Source organism: Telmatherina bonti (assembly GCF_933228915.1).
Source record: "Telmatherina bonti genome assembly, chromosome: 6".
NCBI lineage: Eukaryota > Metazoa > Chordata > Actinopteri > Atheriniformes > Telmatherinidae > Telmatherina > Telmatherina bonti.
Window position 1 is genome coordinate 27,105,385 of NC_136624.1, and position 12,109 is coordinate 27,117,493.

Consider the following 12,109-nt stretch of genomic DNA (forward strand, 5'->3'; position numbering starts at 1 on the left):
GTGAAATGAAGCGACAGGCTAGAAAACAGAGGATTACTTCTTCTCAGAGATCATTGCTTAAAATTTTTTGGCTGCCTCTGATGTTTTTATGGGAAGAGTCATTACGTCCTTCTCAGTCAGCTGCTGGTTCTGCAAGCCGCACTCCGCGACAACGGTCATGGGAAGTTGTTGTGTTTCTCATGCAGTCTGGTGGAGTTGGTTATGGTAGATTAGTTTTGATGTTTGGGACTTTTTTCCCCCCTGTATACAGCATGCCCAAGTGGACGTTTTGGTCAAAGATGCCAGATGCGGTGTGTTTGCGAGAACAATGCTCGCTGCAACCCAGTGAGTGGGAGGTGTAGCTGTGCTCCTGGCTGGACCGGACACAACTGCAGGAAAGGTAAAGATGTCCAAGTGGCAGTAGAGATAAGCTCTTACTTTCTTTCTTTTCTTTTTTTAAAATGAGCGATCAAAAATGTCTTATGTGTCATATACTTGCAACCTTGTGCTGCAGCTTGTGATGCAGGACACTGGGGAGCTGACTGTGCAGAAACCTGTGACTGCAGAAACGGAGACAGCAGCTGCGATGCTGTGACGGGGCTGTGCAGCTGTGAGGCTGGTTACACTGGAGCACACTGTCATCAGAGTATGTTGTGCTGCTGATTGAGCTTTCAACATCACAAGGTTTATTCTGCTGTGATGTTACTGTAATCATTTTATACCGTTTTAACTTCCCTTCAAGTGTTACTAGTAGAAAAATTAAACCTGAAAGTCAGCCATTAAAACCAGGTCAGAGGTGATGATCTGGGCTGCAGTAGCATTTAGTAAGCAGGAGGATCTTTGGTAACACCTTGATGCAAACCAGTTACAACAACATCTTCCACATTTGTGACACAATCACACTTACAAAGTCACAGACACTCAAGGAAACAGAAATATTTCCTAATTACAGTTAGCATCTCCAGTGGCCGTATTTTGTTACAGCGACAAACATAATCACTCACATGGGAAAACAAAGCTAACATTATTATCACACCTTGTAAAAATAAGACTTAACAGTTTTAAATTAATGGGGGAAGTTGTAAAGCAAATTGTTTCAATTCTTTTGTGTAATAGGTGTTATTATAAAAGCTACCACCAGAGGGCGTTAAAGACAAACGTTCAAATAATCAGCAGCAAGTTTTTACTGTTGTGATTTTAATGCATCTTGATTATATTGTGTATTTGCATCATTTTATAATCTTGTTGCTGGTGTGTGTGATATTTTCTCAGAGTGTCCATCAGGTATGTTTGGTCTTGGTTGCCGCCATCGATGTCAGTGTGAAAATGAAGCATTGTGCGACCATGTGAGTGGAGCTTGTACCTGCCAGGTGGGATGGACCGGCACCTTCTGTGAAAAACGTAAGAGAAGTTTCTGGACCATGAAGTAAAACCTACACAATTAATGTGAAGTAAAACATGTCTGTGTTTCAGCTTGTCCTCAGGGTTTCTACGGCCTGGACTGCCAGGAGAAGTGTTTGTGTCTGAATGGTGGAAGCTGCAATCACATCAGCGGTGTGTGTTCCTGCCCAGCTGGCTGGATCGGTCCATTCTGCAACATGAGTGAGTGACGTCTGCAGGTTTTGTAAAAAAGACTGAAATCAGAGACTCAGATTGTTTTTGTATCAGGCCATTTCAGTAGCAGCCTCCCATCAGTGAGAACACACTTCAAAGCCGGACTCAGAGTAGACAAAAAAAGCACTTACATTTTTAGAGTTATTTGGGGAAGCTTAGCCCAGTCACACATGAGAAAGTACCTACTTGACGGTCCCCATGCTCAGACCTGTATTACTTATCAAACACTGGAATTCCCACTTTTGATCAGCAGAGTTCATCAGGAGGTAATGATATTGTTTGTCTATCTCTTGGCAGCATGCCCAGCTGGTTTCTTTGGGGAAGGATGTAACCAAACCTGTAGGTGCAGCAATGGCGGCATCTGCCACCCTGCCAGCGGGCAGTGTGTGTGCACACCCGGCTGGACTGGACCCAACTGCAAAGAGGGTGAGTTCACACAACAGACAAGAGATCATTTATGCTACAGGTAAAGAAGAGGTCACAAAACGGCTTGTCGGTTTCCTCTCTCAGATTGCCCCGCTGGGTTTTATGGCGCTGACTGTCAGCAGCGCTGCTTGTGCCAGAACGGAGCCACCTGTAACAAGACCGATGGAAAATGTACATGTGCTAGTGGATGGATGGGCACAGCCTGCGAACTGGGTAAGACTCAAGAGTCTGTCATTTTTAATGACATCTTACTCAGCACACCAATGTAAATTCTGGAAAATGTTGATGTTTTCCATGAAACCCAATAAGCTTTACCCACTTCATGTATTTATTCTTTGTTTGGAAAATGAAAATAAAAACATATGTCCTAAAAATTTTGCAAAACTGTACACACCCAGCAACAGCTAATGTTTGCAGCTGTATAGATTTTCCTTTCTTTCTTTGTTTTCCCTTCAAATGCTGAGCATCATTTAAAATATAAATACCCGTCATGCTATTTTGGATATTTTTAAGAGGTATTTTTATTTTTCCAGACAGATTAAATGTATCATTGTTTCTTCTTCATATATGTAAAAATTTCATCCTAAATGTCTCAAAGTTTCTAGGAACTGATGTGAGTTTTGACCGCCAGTGGCAACTAATAAGATCAGCCACCAATCAGCAGAGCAGCATTATTAATGGGATCTGCTGTACTTTGAGATAATTTCAGTCATGCTGAATTCATCCTTTTGTTTTTCAAAACCATCTTGTATAACCAGAAAGACGGCAGATTTTTATTTTTTTTCGCTGCCGTAATTATGGTGATGTTGAGAATCACATCACCTGAACCCTGAAGTAAACTTGTGGTTTCTCTTTACTGTACTCAGGAAATGTATCTTTCTGAGATTAATTTGTAGCCTGAGCTCATTTGTTTTTGCCTCAAGTCTGCTTATTTGCTGGCAATGAGAGAGCTTCTGCACCGCAGCAGTTTGCTCAGCAAAAGTCAACTCAGTGATGATGTTCCAGCTCCTTCTCCCTCCGAGCTCCTCATCGCATACTATCCTCCCTCTGTGCCTGTTACAACCTTTCCACATCGAGTCTTGCCAGGCGAGCCCTGTCCTCATGCTGAGGAAACCTCTAATCTGGTCTCAGGAATGTCTTTCCTCTCCAAACGCTGAGGCCACTAACCATGATTATCTACTTGGTTCTTGGTTTGGTTTGAAAATGTTGTCGGAAAAGTTGACAATGCAGAAAATAACAGCGAGTTACCTTGTCATTCACATCACGATGTCTCTGAGTTCTCTCTCAGATGTGTGTGTCGTCGTATGTGCTGCATGTTTCCACAGAGTGTGTACCGGGTCGATTCGGGGCGGACTGCCAGCAGCAGTGTGAATGTGAGAACGGTGGCCAGTGTGACAGGCAGATGGGACTCTGCAGCTGCAGCGCAGGCTGGATGGGAGAGCGCTGTGAGAAAGGTGAGAGTGAATGGCGACCTTATGCAAACCACTGCACTGTGGAAGCCAAGCTGCCATGATGGCAATTAGGTGTGTTTTTTTCCTTTGTAATCTCTAATCTGCACCTTCCTATGAGCAGCTTGTGAAACAGGACTGTTTGGTGTGGGCTGTGAGGAGCAATGCCAGTGTGTGCACGGGGCCTCGTGTCATCATGTGACTGGAGAATGCCAGTGTCTGCCAGGGTGGAGGGGCAAACTCTGTGACAAAGGTACAAACCTGCTGCCGATGAAGACGTTTCCTGATTTGCAGCTTCATACGAGCCAGATTTTCCAATAGACCAATCCGGTGTTTAGTTACAGTTAAATGTTTTGTCAATGTTCCCAACTCACCTCAAGGAAACGTACAAAGCTACAGATTGTTTGTGCTCAAAGTTACCATTATATGTTCTGATGTTTTTATGCAATCAGTTATGAAATTATTTAAGTACACGAAGACCTTAATCAGAAGATACTTTCTAACTATATCTTCATTAGCTTTATTTATAGACCGTTAAAACCCTGGATGATAAAACATTAATTTTCTATATTGCATTTTAGTCGGGGCAAAGATCATCAGTAACATCTCACGTGGTATTCCACAACCAAACCTTTTACATTCACATAATAAAATATACAATTGTACATCAACATATCTAAAAATGGTTTTTATTGATGTGGCAACTATACTGATCAGATTTATACTGTCAACAGTTTTTCTCTTTTGTTGCTTTCCTTCTTGCTCTGGCTGCAATGCGATTGTTCAGCTTAAGCTGACTTTTCTTCATTTAAATTGTTTGTTTTTTATTAGTTTTTATTTGTCAGGGACCATGTGTAAAAACATTATCAAAGGATGCCTTACACCAGATTTAGCTTTAGCTAGTTTCCATCTGCAGTCCCTGGGATTATTACATAAATAATATGGGTACACCCAGAGTTGGAAGCCTAAATTGACTTACTGAGTTGACGAGTACCATACTACTTAGTGACATGTCCGTTGATGGAGTTTGTAGAACTAGATGACGTGAAGATATCCCTAAGATGTTAAGCCAGCTTTGTAGTACAGACCGTTGATCTCTAATGCAGCTGCCATTAATGTTGCTCTTTCAACACACAAATATCTTGGGAATTTGTTTCATGCATTTCCGATCAAGAAGAATGATCTCTATTTGCTGTTATTCTTGAAGCTTCTCTCTGTTTGTATTTTACTATTTTAAATCATCTCAATGTTTGTCAGGCAGGTAATATACTGTTGCATAATGAAAAGTGTAAAAAATGTGAAAATAATCCGAACATCAGGGAAAATGCTTACAGTTGCTGTCAAATTCTCTCTCAGACTTGAAAAGGTTTTATACTTTTTAAGATGTAAGACAAAAAAGGTAGAATATGCAGTAGTAAACATGGAATTATTCCGCCTCCATGTCTTCCAGCATGCTTGCCTGGTACATATGGAGAGAGTTGCAGGCAGCGCTGTAGCTGTCCACCGGGCACGTCCTGCCACCACATCTCTGGAGAGTGCGGCTGTCCTCCTGGATTCACTGGGAACGGCTGTGAGCAGAGTGAGTCTTGCAGCAGTCACTTGTACACGTTAAATCCTCTGCTTCATCTAGTTCTGAATAAGAGGCAGCTTCTTTCTTATCACATGCTCATTCATGCAAACATTCAAAAACAAACTCTTGTTCCGTTAGAAAACAAAAAATCTCCTCCGAGCACGTGGTTCAGGTAAACTTTTTTTTTTCTGTCAGCTTGTCTCCCAGGAACATTTGGACAAAACTGTAACCAGGTCTGCCAGTGCTCGGAGACGAACCAGCTCTGCCACCCGGTGTCTGGAGCGTGTTACTGCGCTCCAGGGTTTCATGGCCCCAAATGTGACCAAGGTCAGCGTAAACAGCCAAAGAAGCACATAAACAATCGCAACTAGGAAGCAGATTAGAGTGAGTGACATTTTCTGACTTTGGTTTCAGTCTGTGGGGAGGGTCGTTACGGTCCTGACTGTGAACGACCGTGTCAGTGTGAGAATGGAGGGGAGTGCGTACCTTCAACTGGAGCCTGTGAATGTCTGCCAGGATATATTGGACCACGTTGCAACATCAGTGAGCGTTTCCCAAACTTCAGAAATAAATAATAAATGAGTGTTAGGGCGTGAGATGAGTGTGGCGTGTTTGTGTGTGATGACAGCGTGTCCAGCTGGGCGTTATGGTATGGACTGCACCCAGATATCTATATGTGGAGATGGAGCCCAGAGTGACCCGGTCACTGGTCAGTGCATGTGCATCTCTGCACACAGAGGAGAGGACTGTGGAAAAGGTGAGTTTTTATTACTGGTTCTCTTTGTCTTGTCTGATTAGAGATTTTCCTGAATCACATGGACCTCTGTGGATGTTTTTGGCAGTTTAATATGCGTGTCTTTGGCCTCAGGTTGCCCCCCCGGCTGGTTTGGGGCAGATTGCACCCAACGCTGTAACTGCAGTAACGGAGGAGTGTGTGATTCTAAGACGGGCAACTGCACCTGTGGTCTGGGATGGACTGGAGCTCACTGCGACACAGGTGGCAGCATTTTATTTACTGCATCTGCTTTGTATTACATACAGGGCTGAATGAGGTTAATGTTTCTGCGTCCCCATCTTGTTCATCCAGAGTGTCCTGCAGGCCGATTTGGCGCCAACTGTCAGCTGAAATGTAGCTGTCAAAACAATGGATCTTGTGACAGAGTGATGGGGACGTGTCAGTGTGGACCAGGCTACTACGGACATCTGTGTGAACACGGTGAGAATTTTGTTTTATCTCTAAAAATAAGATAAAAACAAATATGATGTATCTTAGATCTGTGTGCACATACACCAACCTCATGCATCCCCGTGTCCCACGGGCTTCCACGTTTGCCCAGAAACACATCAGTGAGTCACAAAGTCAAACTGGCTGATGTGTTGTGATTCAGATGAATGTGGACACTGCAGCAACATCCTGCTTCTGAATATTCTTCGTAAGAGCTGCATGTTTAATTCAGGCTCTTCTGTTGTTCACTTGCTTCCAAAGCTGAGTGCATGACTCAGTTTTGCATGAATTAAAGCCAGTTCAAGAGTGGCCTGAATATGTACTCCAGTGAAGAAAATCCCACTAGAAGCAGCTGTGGATAAATCATTAATCAAGAAAAAGATTTCTTGACTATGTACTCATGGATTTCTGTCATTCCAATCTTTTTTATCCCAATAATATTCATTTGATCAAACTCACTTTTTAGTTGGTTTATTGGAATGTAAATGAGCGAGTTGCTTTGGGGAATAGTATGATGTAGATCTTTAAAAAGTGCTGCCGGATTTGTCCAGAGGAGAGTGGGCTCTAGTGGTAAATGATGCCATCTTCAAGCCCATTATGGTCAGCAAACTGGAACGGATATGGAAAGATGTTCAGAAGTGTATGGAGGTAAGCCAACAAGTCTCTCAAGGAATTACATGATGTGAGATGTTAGGGCAACTGGTCTGTAGTCATTTTGTTCGAATGGTTGGGAGATTGTTCGAGTGTTTAGACACTGGAACAAGACAGGATGTTTTCTGCAGCATGGGAACTTTTCTGACTTGAAAAGGTGCTGAAGAATCCTAAATTGTTCTGTGCAGGTTCTCAGACCATCTGGACCTGCAGCCTTGTTCCGGTTTAGTTTCTCCAGTTTTTCTTTACCTGACTTCAGGAGACAGACAGGCCAGAAATGGAGTCAGAGGTCTCAGTAGATGTGGAGGAAGATGAGACTGCGTAAAGGTCCATGAGTTGCAGGATGACAGAGTGGTGGTTTGACAGGAAAGCTGCCCTTTAAAAGCCTGCAGCGGTGCAGAAGAACAGGAAGATGCCTGTTCTCTGATTGGATGGTGACTAATCAAACAGTCCAATCAGATAGAGGCATGAAGAAAAGAACAAAATTTGCATCTGTAAGCTCAGTGTCTTGCGCGCAGTTTTATGCTTTGCATTTCTGGACAGGATATTTGCAAAACATCTGGTATTTTTTTCCACAATTGCAAACCCTTTTATAATCATACAAATCCTTTTCTGCACATTCGTGAACTTGATTTTCATTTATAAACTTTGACATTATTTGCAAACCTCCATTTATAGCTGAAAAATATTTTACTTTAAACTGAGCTCATATTAGTGTTAAAGACGCCCTCCTCAAATGTCTGACTAATACCGCACCACCTCCCGGAGCCTCACAAGAAGAAAGCTAAGCTGCTGCATCAAGAACAAGCCGCAAGGTGCTCCTAATGTCTGCAAGATCAAAATGAGGCCATTTTGTTCAGACAGTTGAGGTGGGCGTGGTTAACATGGAAAAGCATGAAGCAGAATGTTGTCCCTTCTGCATTTTTGCTCAGGTTAAACATGTAGTTTTAATTAGCAGCTGATTGAAGTGGTGATAAAGTACAGAAATGTGTACAACATACGTACAGATCTTCACATGTTTTAACTAGAAAACAGATATTTTCCTACTCAACGTCTGCACCAGATGAAGGAAAGAGGGAGGTGCTTAAGGTGTAGCTGAAGCTTGTGTTTTCTGATCATTTATTGGTATTTTCAGCTGTTCTACTGGTTAAAAGACTGGATCTGTGTATTGCATGGCCACAGCTGGCCAGTCCAACAGCCTCTGGGTTTAAACTGGGTTATGAGGAACAAGCTGACTTGGTGAAGTTGTCCAGTTTGTTTTCTGACAATCAGCCGTGGCAATGTAAAGACTGTCTTTAAGTGAAGTGTTGTTTTAAATGCAAAAGACTACAGCAGGTTTACTTTAGTTTTTTTTTGAGAGCTTAAACATTTAAAGTGATATTTTCTGTTAAATCCATCCACCAGCATGTGATACATATCTCATGTCATTTAAACTCAATGTTGAAGACATTTTGCTGAAGGTTCTCCACATAACTTTTATATGGTTCATTAGGTCAGGTTGATGTGTGTTGGAATGAGCAACATTACTCTCCACCTTTATACTTTACAATTATAATGTTATTATGATCATAAGTAGTCTTAAACTGGCCTTCTATTTTTGTAAACTAAACTAAAGTTGGGACAATAACCTTTAGTTCAATCTGATCAGGGCAGAAGTTGCCTGGCTGGATGTCAGAAGTCTGGTCTGACATTCAATGCCACATTTTAATATGTATTTAAAAAAGCTCTTTGAGGTTCAGCATCCAGCTGCTTTTCAGTTGTGTTTTCTTTCAGGGTCTTCACCCTGAGCTCCATCTTAGCGGGATTCAAACTTAAGTTTATATTTGATTATGAACTGAGCTTAATTTCAAGCTCATTAAAGGTTGACTGTAAATCTTCTCCCCCCAGCCTGCCCTCCTGGTCTCTATGGCTCGCTGTGCCAGCTGCAGTGCGACTGCATGAACAGTGCTTTCTGTCACCCCGTGTCGGGCCAGTGCATCTGTCCTCCAGGATATCATGGAGCTCGTTGTCACAGAGGTCAGTCAGATCTGCTCGTCCTCTTCACAATATTATGAAGGCATAATAGGATTACAGGCATTATATTCTTTTTTTCCCTCTTTCTCCCCATGTCCTCAAACTTTTTCCTAGCATGCGAGCAGGGCAGCTACGGTCAAGACTGTGCTGAGGCGTGCGACTGTGAAGACGGAGCTGCATGTGATCCTGTGATGGGAAGATGCCTCTGCCCCTCAGGAAAGACTGGACCCAGATGTGACATTGGTAAGCTCTGATCCTTTCTCAAATACGATTTTACTGAGTTTAATTTCATTTCATCCCATGAAGGACACTTTTCCCACTGGATTATAACTAATCTCAAACAGCAGTGGTGGAAAAAATCCAAAAACACGGAGAGGTGAAGAAACTCCAAATGATTGAAGATGAGCTGATAGTTTAAGCTTTAAGAGACAAGTTTTTGGGATTTTAAACCTTTTACACACAGACACATTCAGTGTTAAAAAAAAACTGCTCTGACAACATTACAAAACTGACACACACACACACACACACACACACACACACACACACACACACATCGTGTTGCTGACATTACATTTAAAAATATAGTAAATTTCTCCAATTATAAATTAAATGCATAAATGTTCATTATTAAATCTAGTTTTATGCACATTTCACAAATCCTTTTAAGAAACTCCACCAGGAAAATTGGTCTTTTATTTTCATTGTCTGATGGAAATAAAAAATGTCTTATTTGTAACTGCACTGTTATCTGCTTCGTTCGTTTCTCTTTATCACCACATAAAATGTAGATTTGTTCTGTTGAAAGAAGAAAACTCTTGCTATGGTAATCATGCCGTGTCAGCATACATAAATGGCATCTAAACAACTGACTGAAGCTGAAAATGTCAGATGTCTTCAGCTGTTACATCTGCCGTTAGGTTTTCCCTGAACAGCTGCTGGCTGAAGCGGAGAGCTGGCGGTAGTTCAGTTGTATAAACTTTGCAAAGTAGAAGATGTTTTTGGTTCTAATAATTCAACTACAACAAATAACAATAATAAACATTTATGGATCTCCTCTGTTTTTACAACAAAATTCAGATGTGGTCAAATGAAGACATCATTTAATTTATAACAAGACAATAAGAAACAGTTACCTGAACAGGACAAAATTAGCTGAAGTCAGAGGTTCATTTCACCTCCTAGCTGTTGCTTCAAGTTACTGTTGAAGGCAACCAATCTTACAGATCTACATTACTGTGTAGTTACTTTTTATAAAGTTATTATTTAAGTGCTTTATATAATTATAGGATACAGTTTGTGCATCACTTTGCATCTGTAAAATAATTTACAATCTCCCGCCTCCTCGGATAGTGAACTTTGTAAAACCTTTTGAAAAAGCAGGTGAGATTGGAGAAGGGTGACATCCTCCTTCTGTTGAGCTGCTGTTTTAATAAGTCACCACTCTGGATTTCTGTTTTGTGTCAGACTGCAGAGGCGATCGCTACGGGCCTGACTGTGCAGAGACCTGCTCATGTGAGAACGGGGCACAGTGTGACCATCGCAGTGGCCGCTGCCGCTGTCTGCACAGCTGGATCGGACTCTCCTGTCAGGAAGGTACAGTAGTGACTAACACACACTGCAGCAACCCTCATCTCATGACTACATCACGCTGACGGCAGGTGACATCCTTTGGTCCTTCGAGTCAGAAGCAAGCAGGCATTCTCGCTGACTTGGTGAAATGAGAGTAAATAACTAGAATAAGTGCTGACAGTGTTCTGTGTTACAGTCTTTGTGGGGCAGAACTGCAGCCGCTGCACTTTGCATAGCTGTGGTTTGTGTCAAATATGAGTGTTGTGCGCTTGTTGAGCAGGAGTCATCTCTTTGTTTCCCCCAGGAGGACCTCCAAGTTACACCCCTGAGAGCCGCAGAGGAAACTCACAACATGACAACTCATTATAGCAGCTCCACGTAGCTGGAAAACTCGGACTGGGATGTGACAAGCAAGTTTTCACTGAAGGGACCCAAGTGAGTGAAAACTTGTGACGGGAAGCTGCAGCTGCTGGAAAATTTCATGGAAACAGACTCACTGATGAGAAGTTCCGCTCCAAAATGTCTGAGTTGCATTTTATAGAAATAAAACAAACATGTGCCCAAGAGCACTTTGGACAGCGAGTTGGTGGCAACCTGTGGAAGGAGAAATGTTCAAGATGAAAACATCCATATGACCACATCCAGAGTGCAGCAACAACAGACTGGTTGCTTTCACTGCACTTTCCCCACATCCCCCTCCTTTTTTTTGTTTTTATTCCTTCTACAGACCTTTTACAGGTACCGTATATATCTCCCCTCTGGTCATTTAATGCAGTCAAAAGTGACAGAATCTGATCAAACTGGACACCAAGACTCTTGGAAATTTCACCATTATTTTTTTGGTTGTCGAGTCAACGAAGTACGACTGTCTGATGGTGCTAAGATGCTTCACTGTTCAGATGATCATGGTGAAGCTCCTTTTGTCCTGACAAGTTAGAATTAATGTGCAGCTTCAGAACAGATTATGTGCCTTAATGTTCTTTGAACAGATTTTCTGTATAAATTGCTTCATATTTATATTTCATATTGGTTGTTTATATTTGAAACACACATCAAGTTTGATACTTTTTTTTTTTTTTTTTCCCACCAACCTACTGAAAGTCAAATAAAGACATACACACCCAGGTTTTGTTTGCCATTCTTATTTATCTTTTCATTGTAGATTGAAGCTGTACATCCTTTCTAAATTTCTGATTCAAGCACAGTGCAGATAGCAACGCCTGCAAAAGAAAATCCAAAAGAAAAGAGAAAAGGCAGAGGTGATCATAACCAGAAATATGTACAAAGGTCAGTATGTACAGACTCACAATATTGTCCTCAGTGAATTCAGAACAATGCTGCATTCATAATTCATACACAATGCAGAAAAAACTAAATTGCTTCTTTTTTTTTGTCAGTCTTAAAGTTGATACAATACTGACAGGAAAATGCAGCATGATGGAGAAAATAAAAAGTTCTCTACAGCATTAAAGGCTAAAACATAAAAATATATCCTCTATGGGTCTGTTTCATGTTAAAACTAGAACCTCTTAAAGCATTAATTCTCCTGCACAGGTGAAAGCACCACACACACACAGACACACATCAGCTCACAGGCCTCAATCTCCAAGT

General features: G+C 41.7%; 1 protein-coding gene across 1 annotated transcript in view; it reads left to right on the forward strand.

Annotated features, from left to right (window-relative positions):
• The window catches only part of megf6b (multiple EGF-like-domains 6b), a gene marked incomplete at its 5' end in the record, with an annotated part of 58,526 nt that extends 47,106 nt beyond the window's left edge, over positions 1-11,420 (forward strand). The window contains 18 exons of the mRNA XM_079242670.1: positions 251-379; positions 494-625; positions 1,252-1,380; positions 1,453-1,581; positions 1,891-2,019; positions 2,104-2,232; positions 3,345-3,473; positions 3,592-3,720; positions 4,918-5,046; positions 5,233-5,364; positions 5,452-5,580; positions 5,666-5,794; positions 5,906-6,034; positions 6,125-6,253; positions 8,801-8,929; positions 9,041-9,169; positions 10,394-10,522; positions 10,803-11,420. Coding sequence (XP_079098796.1) covers positions 251-379; positions 494-625; positions 1,252-1,380; positions 1,453-1,581; positions 1,891-2,019; positions 2,104-2,232; positions 3,345-3,473; positions 3,592-3,720; positions 4,918-5,046; positions 5,233-5,364; positions 5,452-5,580; positions 5,666-5,794; positions 5,906-6,034; positions 6,125-6,253; positions 8,801-8,929; positions 9,041-9,169; positions 10,394-10,522; positions 10,803-10,867 — 2,264 coding nt within the window. The 3' untranslated portion in view covers positions 10,868-11,420. The remainder of the gene's footprint in view (positions 1-250; positions 380-493; positions 626-1,251; positions 1,381-1,452; positions 1,582-1,890; positions 2,020-2,103; positions 2,233-3,344; positions 3,474-3,591; positions 3,721-4,917; positions 5,047-5,232; positions 5,365-5,451; positions 5,581-5,665; positions 5,795-5,905; positions 6,035-6,124; positions 6,254-8,800; positions 8,930-9,040; positions 9,170-10,393; positions 10,523-10,802) is intronic.
• Between the last annotated feature and the right edge of the window lie 689 nt (positions 11,421-12,109).